Source organism: Lipophrys pholis (genome assembly GCF_963383615.2).
Source record: "Lipophrys pholis genome assembly, contig: SCAFFOLD_28, whole genome shotgun sequence".
Taxonomy (NCBI): domain Eukaryota; kingdom Metazoa; phylum Chordata; class Actinopteri; order Blenniiformes; family Blenniidae; genus Lipophrys; species Lipophrys pholis.
In genome coordinates, this window is record NW_028292088.1 from 1,096,770 (window position 1) to 1,114,041 (window position 17,272).

Sequence of the window (17,272 nt, forward strand, 5' to 3'; positions counted from 1 at the left end):
ACGACCACCACGACGTACGACCACCACGACGTACGACCACCACCACGACATACGACCACCACGACATACGACCACCACGACGTACGACCACCACGACGTACGACCACCACGACGTACTACCACGACGTACTACCACGACGTACGACCACCACGACGTACTACCACCACCACGTACGACCACCACCACGTACGACCACCACGACGTACTACCACCACCACGTACGACCACCACCACGACGTACTACCACCACCACCACGACGTACGACCACCACGACGTACGACCACCACCACGTACGACCACCACCACGACGTACTACCACGACGTACTACCACCACCACGTACGACCACCACCACGTACTACCACCACCACGTACGACCACCACGACGTACGACCACCACCACGACGTACTACCACCACCACGTACTACCACCACCACGTACGACCACCACCACGACGTACGACCAGTGATTAGGGCCTCTACCAAAGCTTTCACCAGGACTCTGTCACCATCGGATTAAAGAGACTTTGAAAGGAAGACTTGGACTGTGACCGACCTGATATACACCAGAAGCTTGTTTCCCATCACGACGTCCTCATCTGGCAGACGACAAGCAGAGTTTAACACCAAACATGAAACATTTGTCATCTATTGGTTAAAAAGTTAATAATCACATGTTGAATTGATGCTATCGATGCTAAAAGGATCAAACTGAAGAGAATAAAATATGAATGTCGTTGTTTACCTGAGAGGCTCCGCCCCTCCTTCAGGGTTGGACCAATCACTGCAAAGAGTTTCTTCAACACAAACACAAGGTGGAAAGTCGTTTAGAGTCCAATGTCCAGGAGCAGCTTGAACTGACATCCTTCACCTGCTCCGTCAGGTCAGACTGGAGGACTCACCCGCTCCGTCAGGTCAGACTGGAGGACTCACCGTCTCCGTCAGGTCAGACTGGAGGACTCACCTCCTGATGGAGGAGGACTGACTCACCTCCATTGGAGTGATGAAGTCGTTCATGCCACTGTTGAAAACGTAGATCATGGCATCGTAGAGCTGATTCTCCCAGCACACCTTGACCACCTACACAAGCACACACACACACACACACACACACACACACACACACACACACACACACACACACACACATAAGAACGCACACACACACACACATAAGAACACGCACATACACACATAAGAACACACACACACACAAGAACACGCACACGCACACAAACATAAAAACGTGCGCAACACACACACACAGGAACACACACACACACACACAAGAACACACACACTCATAAGCACACACACATAAGAACACACACACACACACACAAGCACACACACACACACACAAGAACACGCACACACACATAAGAACGCACACACGCACACACACACACACACACACACACACACACACACAAGAACACGCACACGCACACACACACACATAAGAACACACACACGCACACAAACATAAAAACGCGCACAAACACACACACACACAAGAACACACGCACACAACACACACAAACATAAGAACGCGCACACACACACACATACACACACACAAGAACACACACACAAGAACACGCACACACACACAAACATAAGAACGCACACACACACACACACACACACATAAGAACACGCACACGCACACACACACAAGAACACACACACACACACACATAAGAACACACACACACACACACAAGCACACACACACGCACGCACGCACGCACGCACGCACGCACGCACGCACGCACGCACGCACGCACGCACGCACGCACGCACGCACGCACGCACGCACGCACGCACGCACGCACGCACACACACACACACACACACACACACACACACACACACACACACACACACACACACACACACACACACACACACACACACACACACACACACACACACACACACACACACACACACACACACACACACACACACCTGCTGGATGTCCAGGCTGGTGACGTCCAGGTGGACGATGCAGCGCTCCAGACTGTCCATCATGCCGCTGCAGTGGTAGTGGGCCAGCAGGTCCCTCATGATGGGCGTGGTCAGGTGACCCAGGCGGTCGGCCACGATGTAGTTCTCCAGCGACTCCAGGAAGACGCTCTTGGCCACCATGTTCTCCACCAGGCGGGGGTACAGCTGGTTGAACAGCAGCTCTCTGAGGGAGACCAGTATGTGTGTGAGTGTGTGTCCCAGGCAGCAGGACCAGGAGGTCCATTACAGGAGGGGGGGCAGCTCTAGAAAGGAAACCATCAAGGCTCTCCACGTCCAATCAGCAGCCTGAAGCCAAAGCTCCTCCCACACAACCTCAACGTGCTTCAGGTTCTGGCGGGTTCTAGCTGATGAGGGTGGTGAAGGTGTAGTACTCACGGCCTCTGTAGCAGCAGGCAGTAGTCCACCAGCACTGGAACCACATCCTGAAGGGGGCAGTAGAGTCTCTGGTTAAAGTCTGTCCAAATGTCCCATCCTACTCTAAAACCTTTTCACACATTCAGGCGTGTGTTCTATGAATGCTCTAGGTGTTCTCCTGCTGCTGCACCACAGACTGATCCTCAGGGACCAGGAGGTTCAGATCTGTCCAATAAACTAAATAAATAAAAGACCCCTGGCAGGTAAAAGATATCTACAAGTAACAGACACCTACAGGTAAAAGACACTTTGCTGGTAACAGACACCTACAGGTAAAAGACACCTACAGGTAAAAGACACTTTGCTGGTAAAAGACACCTGACAGGTAAAAGACACCTACAGGTAAAAGACATGTACAGGTAAAAGACACCTACAGGTAAAAGACACGTACAGGTAAAAGACACCTACAGGTAAAAGACACTTTGCTGGTAAAAGACACCTACAGGTAAAAGACACCTGACAGGTAAAAGACACCTACAGGTAAAAGACACTTTGCTGGTAAAAGACACCAACAAGTAAAAGACACCTGACAGGTAAAAGACACCTACAGGTAAAAGACACTTTGCTGGTAAAAGACACCAACAGGTAAAAGACACCTGACAGGTAAAAGACACCTACAGGTAAAAGACACCTACAGGTAAAAGACACCAACAGGTAAAAGACACCTGAAAGGTAAAAGACACCAACAGGTAAAAGACACCTACAGGTAAAAGACACCTACAGGTAACAGACACGTACAGGTAAAAGACACGTACAGGTAAAAGACACCTACAGGTAACAGACACCTACAGGTAAAAGACACTTTGCTGGTAAAAGACACCTACAGGTAAAAGACACCTACAGGTAACAGACACCTACAGGTAACAGACACGTACAGGTAAAAGACACGTACAGGTAAAAGACACCTACAGCTAAAAGACACGTACAGGTAAAAGACACGTACAGGTAAAAGACACCTACAGGTAAAAGACACTTTGCTGGTAAAAGACACCTACAGGTAAAAGACACTTTGCTGGTAAAAGACACCAACAGGTAAAAGACACCTGACAGGTAAAAGACACCTACAGGTAAAAGACACCAACAGGTAAAAGACACCTGACAGGTAAAAGACACCTACAGGTAAAAGACACCTACAGGTAACAGACACCTACAGGTAAAAGACACCTACAGGTAACAGACACCTACAGGTAAAAGACACTTTGCTGGTAAAAGACGCCTACACGTAAAAGACACTTTGCTGGTAAAAGACACCTACAGGTAACAGACACCTACAGGTAAAAGACACCTACAGGTAACAGACACCTACAGGTAAAAGACACCTACAGGTAACAGACACCTACAGGTAAAAGACACTTTGCTGGTAAAAGACACCTACACGTAAAAGACACTTTGCTGGTAAAAGACACCTACAGGTAACAGACACCTACAGGTAAAAGACACATACAGGTAAAAGACACATACAGGTAAAAGACACCTGCCTGGTTAAAGACACTTTGCTGGTAAAAGACACATACAGGTAACAGACACCTACAGGTAAAAGACACATACAGGTAAAAGACACATACAGGTAAAAGACACCTGCCTGGTTAAAGACACTTTGCTGGTAAAAGACACATACAGGTAAAAGACACATACAGGTAAAAGACACCAACAGGCAAAAGACACCTACAGGTAAAAGACACGTACAGGTAAAAGACACCTACAGGTAAAAGACACGTACAGGTAAAGCTCCTTTCCTTGAGGAGTTCAGTCAGCATCACTCCACTCTGTGTGAGACGCTCACCTGGAAGTGTTGCTCCATCACCTGGATCTTGCCTTGGTCGGGACACTTCTTCAGCGCGTGCTCTGCGAACTGGAAGAGGATCTCCACCATCTGCACACAGAGCAGAACTCCACTGAGCATGTGAGCGTGAGGCTGAAGCTCCACCCCCGACGGACTGGTCTTACCTTGTCACTGACCACGCCCTTCCTTTTCACTGGATCTCCAAACAGCCCTGCAACACCAGCAGCACCTGATCTTCACACGTTTGCAGAGGTGGAGAAGCTGACGGTGCTGAGCAGACCGACGGAGACACTCACCCACCACAGCTTTAGCACTTCCCTCATGGAAAGACCAGGACAATGACAGGGCCTCCACGAAATACTCCTGTTTCAGCAAGCAGTCGATACGCTGGACCCACGGGGGGGGGGGGGGGGGGAGATGGGGCGGGGGGGAATACATTTAAAGACAAAGAAACGTCCTTCACTGATCTAAATCCAGAATTCTTTCCCTTGAGATTCATTCACTTTGAATTAGATGGATCCATATATCTGCTGCTAACCCTAAATCAGGAGGAAGAGGAGGAGGAGGAGGAGGAGGAGGAGGAGGAGGAGGAAGAGCAGTTCCTACAGGTTTGCTCCAGGAATGGACCAGGCAGATGTTCCCTGAAGGAGAGCTGTGGCCTATATTACAACTCTGGATTAACATACCAGGATATCTCTCTGTTACCTGGATTAACATACCGGGATATCTCTGTTACCTAGATTAACATACCGGGATATCTCTGTTACCTAGATTAACATACCGGGATATCTCTGTTACCTAGATTAACATACCAGGATATCTCTGTTACCTAGATTAACATACCTAGATTAACATACCAGGATATCTCTGTTACCTAGATTAACATACCTAGATTAACATACCGGGATATCTCTGTTACCTAGATTAACATACCAGGATATCTCTGTTACCTAGATTAACATACCAGGATATCGGTTACCTCCATAAGAGTTAATCCTGAAGTTACCTCCATAAGAGAAAACCTGAGTTAATCCTGAAGTTACCAGGATAAGAGGAAGTCCAGAGTCGCAGTACTGCCCCCTGGTCTGGATGGGATCACATGTTGCTCCCTCAACGTTCTGTCCCTCAGCATTCTTTCTCTCAGCGTTCTTTCCCTCAGCGTTCTGTCCCTCAGCATTCTGTCCCTCAGCGTTCTTTCTCTCAGTGTTCTGTCCCTCAGTATTCTGTCCCTCAGCGTTCTGTCCCTCAGTATTCTGTCCCTCAGCGTTCTGTCCCTCAGCGTTCCTCCCCTCAGCGTTCCTCCCCTCAGCGTTCTGTCCCTCAGCGTTCTGTCCCTAGCGTTCTGTCCCTCAGCATTCTGTCCCTCAGCATTCTGTCCCTAGCGTTCCTCCCCTCAACGTTCTGTCCCTCAGCGTTCTGTCCCTCAGCATTCTGTCCCTCAGCATTCTGTCCATCAGCGTTCTGTCCCTCAGCGTTCTGTCCCTCATCGTTCTGTCCCTCAGCGTTCTGTCCCTCAGCGTTCTGTCCCTAGCGTTCCTCCCCTCAGCGTTCTGTCCCTCAGCATTCTGTCCCTAGCGTTCCTCCCCTCAGCGTTCTGTCCCTCAGCGTTCCTCCCCTCAGCGTTCTGTCCCTCAGCGTTCCTCCCCTCAGCGTTCTGTCCCTCAGCGTTCCTCCCCTCAGCGTTCTGTCCCTCAGCGTTCTGTCCCTCAGCATTCTGTCCCTCAGCATTCTGTCCCTTAGCGTTCTGTCCATCAGCGTTCTGTCCCTCATCGTTCTGTCCCTCAGCGTTCTGTCCCTAGCGTTCCTCCCCTCAGCGTTCTGTCCCTCAGCGTTCTGTCCCTAGCGTTCCTCCCCTCAGCGTTCTGTCCCTCAGCGTTCTGTCCCTCAGCGTTCTGTCCCTCAGCGTTCTGTCCCTTAGCGTTCCTCCCCTCAGCGTTCTGTCCCTCAGCGTTCTGTCCCTTAGCGTTCTGTCCCTCAGCATTCTGTCCCTTAGCGTTCTGTCCCTCAGCGTTCTGTCCCTCAGCGTTCTGTCCCTCAGTGTTCTGTCCCTCAGCGTTCTGTCCCTCAGCGTTCTGTCCCTAAGCATTCTGTCCCTCAGCGTTCTTTCTAACATGGATGCTGGTTTATGAGCCTCCTGACTGATGGAGTGTCTCGGGGACTAGAGGGTGTGCAGACGTACCTCTCTCCAGTTCCTCAGAGCCATAATGTGAGCCGACTGGAACACAAAATATCAACACACTGTTAGAGGACATGAAGCACATCATCATCTTCTCTGGAGGCTTCAGGACATGAGGACATGAGACACCCGACACACCAGCAACAACAAACATGGCTGATCACATGATCACATGACCACGTGATCACATGATCACATGATCACATGATCACATGATGACATGATCACATGATCACATGACCCCAGGCCGCAGTACCTTCGTGCCCAGGTAGACGATCTGTCCTGCGTAGCTGGAGACAGACTGATAGCAGGCCTTCTCTCCCACTAGAGCCTGCAACACACACACACACACACACACACACACACACACACACACACACACACACACACACACACACACACACACACACACACACACACACACACACACACACACACACACACACACACACACACACACACACACACACACCTATTAAAAACCTGTAGAACATATTTAGTATAAAAGTTGTCCAACAGGACGTCGGACACGCTGAGCGTCAGTCTGCAGGCTGGAGCTCTGAACCAGGACGTCTGACGAGCGGCGGTGGGACTCACCAGCGCCTGGGACACGTTCCCTCCGGTGGCCAGAGACTTGAAGTGCCGGCTGTTGTAGACCAGCTGCACCTGCTCCAGGTCCAGAGTCTCCAGGACCTCCTGACTGGGACGGTCCACCACCTGCAGCTTCTCGTGGCTGTCCACCAGGACCAGCGTCCGGCTGTTGATCCACTGCACACACACATTCACAGAGAAGTAACATAGCTGTGTCTCGGTACGTTCAGAAGTAACTAAGGAGTAGTCACCTCAGGTTCCTCTGAACAAGTTATATTGGTGTGAATGGACGGATGGACGGACGGACGGACGGACGGACGGACGGACGAATGAGGAAACTTTCACAGCTGGAAACTTTACAACTTCCCAGCTGCAGGAACAAACCTTTGTTTCTCAAATCTGTCATGTCCCAGTCAGAGGACACCTTCTAACTGCTGATGTTGGAAAAAGTGATAAATTCACAGCTGCTGTGTCTCCGACTGTCCAACATGAGCTTCATCTGGCACAGTAACGTCCACACTCCAGAAACTCACAGTAAGGTCCACACTCCAGACTCACAGAAACTCCAGATTCATAGTAAGGTCCACAATGAAGACTCAGAGTAACGTCCACACTCCAGATTCATAGTAACATCCACACTCCAGAGTCAGAGTAACGTCCACACTCCAGACTCAGAGTAACGTCCACACTCCAGACTCCAGATTCATAGTAATGCCCACACTCCAGACTCACAGTAAGGTCCACACTCCAGAAACTCACAGTAACGTCCACACTCCAGACTCTCGGTAAGGTCCACACTCCAGAAACTCACAGTAACGTCCACACTCCAGAGTCAGAGTAACGTCCACACTCCAGACTCTCAGTAAGGTCCACACTCCAGAGTCAGAGTAACGTCCACACTCCAGACTCTCAGTAAGGTCCACACTCCAGACTCTCAGTAACGTCCACACTCCAGACTCATAGTAACGTCCACACTCCAGACTCATAGTAACGTCCACACTCCAGATTCATAGAAACGTCCACACTCCAGACTCTCAGTAACGTCCACACTCCAGACTCATAGTAACGTCCACACTCCAGATTCATAGAAACGTCCACACTCCAGACTCTCAGTAACGTCCACACTCCAGACTCATAGTAACGTCCACACTCCAGATTCATAGTAACGTCCACAGTCCAGATTCATAGTAACGTCCACACTCCAGACTCACAGTAAGGTCCACACTCCAGATTCAGAGTAACGTCCACACTCCAGACTCTCAGTAACATCCACACTCCAGACTCATAGTAACGTCCACACTCCAGACTCTCAGTAACGTCCACACTCCAGACTCACAGTAAGGTCCACACTCCAGATTCATAGTAACGTCCACACTCCAGACTCATAGTAACGTCCACACTCCAGACTCTCAGTAACGTCCACACTCCAGACTCACAGTAAGGTCCACATTCCAGACTCTCAGTAACGTCCACACTCCAGACTCATAGTAACGTCCACACTCCAGACTCATAGTAACGTCCACACTCCAGACTCTCAGTAACGTCCACACTCCAGATTCATAGTAACATCCATACTCCAGACTCATAGTAACGTCCACACTCCAGACTCTCAGTAACGTCCACACTCCAGACTCATAGTAACGTCCACACTCCAGATTCATAGTAACGTCCACACTCCAGACTCTCAGTAACGTCCACACTCCAGACTCTCAGTAACGTCCACACTCCAGACTCATAGTAACGTCCACACTCCAGATTCATAGTAACGTCCACAGTCCAGATTCATAGTAACGTCCACACTCCTAACTCTCAGTAACCTCCACACTCCAGACTCATAGTAACGTCCACACTCCAGATTCAGAGCAACGTCCAGACTCACAGTAACATCCACACTCCAGATTCATAGTAACGTCCACACTCCAGACTCTCAGTAACTCCAGACTCACAGTAACGTCCACAATGAAGACTCAAGAGTAACGTCCACACTCCAGATTCAGAGTAACGTCCACACTCCAGACTCATAGTAACGTCCACACTCCAGACTCATAGTAACGTCCACACTCCAGACTCATAGTAACGTCCACACTCCAGACTCATAGTAACGTCCACACTCCAGACTCACAGTAACATCCACACTCCAGACTCACAGTAACGTCCACACTCCAGACTCTCAGTAACGTCCACACTCCAGACTCTCAGTAACGTCCACACTCCAGACTCATAGTAACGTCCACACTCCAGACTCACAGTAACGTCCACACTCCAGACTCTCAGTAACGTCCACACTCCAGACTCACAGAAACTCCAGATTCATAGTAAGGTCCACACTCCAGACTAAGGAATTCCAGATTCACAGTAATGTCCACAATGAAGACTCAGAGTAACGTCCACACTCCAGACTCTCAGTAACGTCCACACTCCAGACTCATAGTAACGTCCACACTCCAGACTCACAGTAACGTCCACACTCCAGACTCTCAGTAACGTCCACACTCCAGACTCACAGAAACTCCAGATTCATAGTAAGGTCCACACTCCAGACTAAGGAATTCCAGATTCACAGTAACGTCCACACTCCAGACTCTCAGTAACGTCCACAATGAAGACTCAGAGTAACGTCCACACTCCATATTCATAGTAACGTCCACACTCCAGACTCACAGTAACTCCAGATTCAGAGTAACGTCCACACTCAAGATTCAGTGTAACCTCCAAACTCCAGGCTCAGAATAACGCCCACATTGAAGACTCACGGTAACTCCAGACTCACAGTAAGGTCTAGACCGAAGACTCAGAGTAATGTCCACAGTCCAGACTCAGAGTAATGTCCACAGTCCAGACTCACATCCTGGTTATTCAATGTTCTCTGATTTATACCCAGGTATTTGTAACGTAGACATACAACCTCAGCATTGGATTAAGTAGCATAACAGAGAGATGGTGGGTTCCCTTCAGCCGAGACGACAACATGAGTGAAAACACAGTAATCAGCTTACGTGAGGTCAAACTTACACTGAGGCTGATGATGTCACAGCTGAGGTGCAGCTGTCTCTGTTTGATGACATGAATGGTCCCCGACTCTTCCTTCTTCACCTGAATGAGAGCGGAACAGAATATCATGGAGTCTTCTGGTGACCACGGAGCAGAGCAGCGCTCAACAGAAAGAGGGAAACCTTCCACAGCGGGACAGAAGAAGAAGGAGGAAGTAAAGGGAAGGACTCAGAAGTTACCAGGAGGAAGTGGACGGTGTCTCCTTTGCAGAAAGCCAGGACGGGATTGATCGTCTTCTGAACGGGAACAAACTGCCAGGCCAGCTGAGGAACACTGGACGGATCCGACTGCAGACAAATCCAAACGTTATCAATCATCACGTTATCAATCATCACGTTATCAATCATCAATCATCACGTTATCAATCATCAATCATCACGTTATCAATCATCAATCATCACGTTATCAATCATCACGTTATCAATCATCACATTATCAATCATCACGTTATCAATCATCAATCATCACGTTATCAATCATCACGTTATCAATCATCAATCATCACGTTATCAATCATCAATCATCACGTTATCAATCATCACGTTATCAATCATCACATTATCAATCATCACGTTATCAATCATCAATCATCACGTTATCAATCATCAATCATCACGTTATCAATCATCACGTTATCAATCATCACGTTATCAATCATCAATCATCACGTTATCAATCATCAATCATCACGTTATCAATCATCACGTTATCAATCATCACATTATCAATCATCACGTTACCAATCATCAATCATCACGTTATCAATCATCAATCATCCCGTTATCAATCATCACGTTATCAATCATCACATTATCAATCATCACGTTATCAATCATCACGTTATCAATCATCAATCATCACGTTATCAATCATCAATCATCACGTTATCAATCATCACGTTATCAATCATCATGTTATCAATCATCACGTTATCAATCATCAATCATCACGTTATCAATCATCACGTTATCAATCATCAATCATCACGTTATCAATCATCAATCATCACGTTATCAATCATCAGGTTATCAATCATCACGTTATCAATCATCAGGTTATCAATCATCACGTTATCAATCATCAATCATCACGTTATCAATCATCACGTTATCAATCATCACGTTATCAATCATCAGGTTATCAATCATCACGTTACCAATCATCACGTTATCAATCATCACGTTATCAATCATCAATCATCACGTTATCAATCATCAATCATCACGTTATCAATCATCACGTTACCAATCATCACGTTACCAATCATCACGTTATCAATCATCACGTGACCAATCATCACGTGATCAATCATCACGTGATCAATCATCACGTTATCAATCATCACGTTAGCAATCATCACGTGATCAATCATCACGTGATCAATCATCACGTTATCAATCATCACGTTATCAATCATCACGTTACCAATCATCACGTTACCAATCATCAATCATCACGTTATCAATCATCACGTTATCAATCATCACGTTATCAATCATCACGTGACCAATCATCACGTGATCAATCATCACGTTATCAATCATCAATCATCACGTTATCAATCATCACGTTACCAATCATCACGTTATCAATCATCACGTGACCAATCATCACGTGATCAATCATCACGTTATCAATCATCAATCATCACGTTATCAATCATCACGTTATCAATCATCACGTTATCAATCATCAATCATCACGTTATCAATCATCAATCATCACGTTATCAATCATCACGTTACCAATCATCACGTTATCAATCATCAATCATCACGTTATCAATCATCAATCATCACGTTATCAATCATCACGTTATCAATCATCACGTGATCAATCATCACGTTATCAATCATCACGTTATCAATCATCACGTTATCAATCATCACGTGATCAATCATCAATCATCACGTTATCAATCATCACGTTACCAATCATCACGTTATCAATCATCAATCATCACGTTATCAATCATCACGTTATCAATCATCAATCATCACGTTATCAATCATCACGTTACCAATCATCACGTTATCAATCATCAATCATCACGTTATCAATCATCACGTTATCAATCATCACGTTACCAATCATCACGTGATCAATCATCACGTTACCAATCATCACGTTATCAATCATCACGTTATCAATCATCAATCATCACGTTATCAATCATCACGTTACCAATCATCACGTTATCAATCATCACGTTACCAATCATCACGTTACCAATCATCACGTTACCAATCATCACGTTATCAATCATCACGTTACCAATCATCACGTTATCAATCATCACGTTACCAATCATCACGTTACCAATCATCACGTTATCAATCATCACGTTACCAATCATCACGTTATCAATCATCACGTTATCAATCATCAATCATCACGTTATCAATCATCACGTTATCAATCATCACGTTATCAATCATCACGTTACCAATCATCAATCATCACATTATCAATCATCAATCATCACGTTACCAATCATCACGTTATCAATCATCACGTTACCAATCATCAATCATCACGTTATCAATCATCACGTGATCAATCATCAGTTGTGAGACCTCAGCTTTAGGAAGACGGGGGTTCAGACCTTGCTGTAGGGAAACGTCATCCAGACTTTCAGTGACGGTTTCAGTCCAATAACCAGAATCTGAAGAGAGAATAAATGTGAGAGACTGAGTGGACGAGCTGGGGACATAGAGACAGAAGAGACAGACAGTGAGTGTGATGTCCACCTTGGTGAGCGAGGCCATGGCCAGCAGGCAGTAATGAGTGATTGGATGCTCTCTGAGGTCTGGAGGGGCTCTGAGAGGCTCGATGCAGCACACCTCGCCTTTAGAGCCGCTGAAGAGACAACGGGAGTCGCAGGACCGCATCCCCATCACCCTCCTGCCATCACACAGGAGAGGAGGACGACGGTGGGCGGGGGTGATGAAGATTAGGACAGGAGAAGAAGAGCTTTTCACTTATTCATACTCCACAAGTGTCCACAAGTGTCCACAAGTGTCCTCAGTCTCCAAAACAACTCATTTATCCACAAGCACCAGAGACACGATGGTCAATAAACACAGGTCACCTTGTAAAGCATGGACTAAATATGGTCTGAATTCTGGTTCTGAACCGTTTCCTAGTTCTGCTGCTTTAGGTTTGGACGGTCCCTGGGTGTTGACCAGAATCACTCCAGGTTCAGGTCTTTCAGGTCTTTTCTTCTTATGAACTGTGTTCTTTCTCTTCCTGGACTCAATTTTAACCCGACAACAGCACAAAGGTTTCTTTTCCTTTTTTTCAATCTAGTGCACATGGTGACACATGGTGACACGTGGTGACACGTGGTGACACATGGTGACACGTGTTGACACGTGGTGACACGTGTTGACACGTGGTGACACGTGTTGATCTGTGTTGATACATGTTGATCTGTGTTGACACATGGTGACACATGGTGACACATGGTGACACGTGTTGATCTGTGTTGATACATGGTGACACGTGGTGACACGTGGTGACACATGGTGACACGTGTTGACACGTGGTGACACGTGTTGATCTGTGTTGATACATGTTGATCTGTGTTGACACATGGTGACACATGGTGACACATGGTGACACATGGTGACACGTGTTGACACGTGGTGACACGTGTTGATCTGTGTTGATACATGTTGATCTGTGTTGACACATGGTGACACATGGTGACACATGGTGACACATGGTGACACGTGTTGATCTGTGTTGATACATGGTGACACGTGTTGACACATGGTGACACATGGTGACACGTGGTGACACATGGTGACACGTGTTGACACGTGGTGACACGTGGTGACACGTGGTGACACATGTTGATCTGTGTTGATACATGGTGACACGTGTTGACACATGGTGACACATGGTGACACGTGTTGACACATGGTGACACATGGTGACACATGGTGACACATGGTGACACGTGTTGACACATGGTGACACATGTTGATCTGTGTTGACACATGGTGACACATGGTGACACGTGTTGACACATGGTGACACGTGGTGACACATGTTGATCTGTGTTGATACATGGTGACACGTGTTGACACATGGTGACACATGGTGACACGTGTTGACACATGGTGACACGTGGTGACACATGTTGATCTGTGTTGACACATGGTGACACGTGTTGACACATGGTGACACGTGGTGACACGTGGTGACACGTGGTGACACGTGGTGACACATGGTGACACGTGGTGACACATGTTGATCTGTGTTGATACATGGTGACACGTGTTGACACATGGTGACACGTGGTGACACATGGTGACACATGTTGATCTGTGTTGACACATGGTGACACGTGTTGACACATGGTGACACGTGGTGACACATGGTGACACATGTTGATCTGTGTTGACACATGTTGACACGTGTTGACACATGGTGACACGTGTTGACACATGGTGACACGTGTTGACACATGGTGACACATGGTGACACGTGTTGACACATGGTGACACGTGTTGACACGTGTTGACACATGGTGACACGTGTTGACACATGGTGACACGTGTTGACACATGGTGACACATGGTGACACGTGTTGACACATGGTGACACGTGTTGACACGTGTTGACACATGGTGACACGTGTTGACACATGGTGACACATGGTGACACATGGTGACACATGTTGACACATGTTGATCAGGTCTGATCTAATCTAATCTGATCTAATCTAATCTAATCTAATCTAATCTAATCTAATCTGATCTAATCTAATCTAATCTGATCCTTTATGGGCGTCGCTGGTTCCATTCCTTTGCATGTGTGCTTTAATGGGTTCTGACCAACACCGGGTGAAAATTTCACATCAACGGCACCTTGAGAAAAACGGTGACGCGTTCAAAACCTATTTTATCTGCAGTGTGAAGTAAAAAGCTTCAGCTAATGCTAATGCTAATGCTACCTAATGACTCAACACCGCCATCTCCTGGTATGCAGAGAGGCTGCACAAGTTACTCACTCCTGCCTGTCTTAAGGCCAATCCATCCTCCCTTAAGGCCTCTTCATCCTCCCTAAAGGCCAATCCATCCTCCCTAAAGGCCTCTTCATCCTCCCTTAAGGCCTCTTCATCCTCCCTAAAGGCCTCTTCATCCTCCCTTAAGGCCTCTTCATCCTCCCTTAATGCCTCTTCATCCTCCCTTAAGGCCAATCCATCCTCCCTGAAGGCCCCTTCATCCTCCCTTAAGGCCAATCCATCCTCCCTTAATGCCAATCCATCCTCCCTTAAGGCCTCTTCATGCCTCTTCATCCTCCCTGAAGGACTCTTCATCCTCCCTTAAGGCATTTTCATCCTCCCTAAAGGCCTCTTCATCCTCCAAGGCCTCGTCATCCTCCCTTAAGGCATTTACATCCTCCCTAAAGGCCTCTTCATCCTCCAAGGCCTCGTCATCCTCCCTTAAGGCCTCTTCATCCTCCCTAAAGACCTCGTCAGCCTCCCTTAAGGCCTCTTCATCCTCCCTAAAGGCCTCTTCATCCTCCCTTAAGGCCTCTTCATCCTCCCTAAAGGCCTCTTCATCCTCCCTTAAGGCCTCTTCATCCTCCCTAAAGGCCTCTTCATCCTCCCTTAAGGCCTCTTCATCCTCCCTTAAGGCCTCTTCATCCTCCCTAAAGGCCTCTTCATCCTCCCCTAAGGCCTCTTCATCCTCCCTAAAGGCCTCTTCATCCTCCCTAAAGGCCTCTTCATCCTCCCTAAAGGCCTCTTCATCCTCCCTTAAGGCCTCTTTATCCTCCCTTAAGGCCTCTTCATCCTCCCTTAAGGCCTCTTTATCCTCCCTTAAGGCCTCTTCATCCTCCCTAAAGGCCTCTTCATCCTCCCTAAAGGCCTCTTCATCCTCCCTAAAGGCCTCTTCATCCTCCCTTAAGGCCTCTTTATCCTCCCTTAAGGCCTCTTCATCCTCCCTTAAGGCCTCTTTATCCTCCCTAAAGGCCTCTTCATCCTCCCTTAAGGCCTCTCCATCCTCCCTCAAGGCCTCTCCATCCTCCCTTAAGGCCTCTTCATCCTCCCTTAAGGCCTCTTCATCCTCCCTTAAGGCCTCTTCATCCTCCCTTAAGGCCTCTTCATCCTCCCTTAAGGCCTCTTCATCCTCCCTTAAGGCCTCTCCATCCTCCCTTAAGGCCTCTTCATCCTCCCTTAAGGCCTCTTCATCCTCCCTTAAGGCCTCTTCATCCTCCCTTAAGGCCTCTTCATCCTCCCTTAAGGCCTCTTTATCCTCCCTTAAGGCCTCCTCATCCTCCCTTAAGGCCTCTCCATCCTCCATGAGAAGAAGAAGAAAGTAGAGCAGTTCAGGTTCTGATGAACAAAATGAGGTCATTTCCTTCTTCCAGCTTCTGGCTGAATAAATGAGTTTGGGCTGTTCCAGCCGTCCTGCTGAACTCTGTAGGAGCTGCTCTGCTGAACCTGCTGCTCTGCCGTGTGCTGCTCATGCTTATTGCAGCTCTCTCAGGACTATCAGTCATATTTTAATCATATTTAACTTGTGACCTCTCTACTGTAGGAGCGCCGCAGCTCGTTAACATGTGGGAGTGCAGGCTGACGTGATGCACCTGAACGCATCACGAGCAGCTGTCAGCTCCTGGAGTTCGAACCAACCAACATGGCGCTCTGGCAGAAGCTCTTTATTACTGGAGCAGTTCAGAGGAATGTGTTTCTGGAAGCTCTGGAGGACAGAGAGAAACTGTGCTGAAAAGGTAAAACGCTGCTTCACAGACGTGGGGCTGCTGTGAGGGGGCGTGGCCGGAGGTGAGGGGGCGTGGCCTGTGAGTTCTGCAGCTTCCTATGGGAGTATGAACAGTCCTGCTGTAAAAGCTTTCTTCTTCTGGGATCAAAGGGAGGATGCAGGCGCCTATACTGTGTCAAAATAAAAGCCTCTGTTGATTGCTGCTGACATCTCGTCTGCTAATCTTCCACATTGTTCACCACGATATAAAACCACGAATGGTGCCGACCCAGCCCTGGTGCTCGCGGCACGGCGCTGATCTCTAGAAAACATCTGGCTGTTTGTGGAGAACTTCTACTGTTTGTATTAAATTGTGTAAAAACTGAACGTTCCTACTGTATTAAATGTTTCAGACCATAATATCCCTTGTACTTTGTCTGGATTGACAGTACCTCAAACACTGAAATACCACAGAGCTCGAGAGGATCCTGGACTATGAGCTCAAC

The 17,272-nt window shown here is 47.5% G+C and overlaps 1 protein-coding gene across 1 annotated transcript in view; it reads right to left on the reverse strand.

Moving 5' to 3' along the window:
- Positions 1-17,272, reverse strand: part of vps8 (VPS8 subunit of CORVET complex) — an 89,585-nt gene that overhangs the window by 43,128 nt on the left and 29,185 nt on the right. Inside the window, exons 11-25 of the mRNA XM_080493911.1 lie at positions 12,801-12,954; positions 12,656-12,715; positions 10,230-10,337; positions 10,012-10,092; positions 7,006-7,176; positions 6,665-6,739; positions 6,412-6,447; positions 4,529-4,619; positions 4,397-4,443; positions 4,233-4,322; positions 2,411-2,457; positions 1,976-2,198; positions 992-1,081; positions 747-798; positions 558-600 (exon numbers count right to left, since the gene is read on the reverse strand). Of these exons, the coding sequence (XP_080350037.1) occupies positions 558-600; positions 747-798; positions 992-1,081; positions 1,976-2,198; positions 2,411-2,457; positions 4,233-4,322; positions 4,397-4,443; positions 4,529-4,619; positions 6,412-6,447; positions 6,665-6,739; positions 7,006-7,176; positions 10,012-10,092; positions 10,230-10,337; positions 12,656-12,715; positions 12,801-12,954 (1,368 nt within the window). The remainder of the gene's footprint in view (positions 1-557; positions 601-746; positions 799-991; positions 1,082-1,975; positions 2,199-2,410; positions 2,458-4,232; positions 4,323-4,396; positions 4,444-4,528; positions 4,620-6,411; positions 6,448-6,664; positions 6,740-7,005; positions 7,177-10,011; positions 10,093-10,229; positions 10,338-12,655; positions 12,716-12,800; positions 12,955-17,272) is intronic.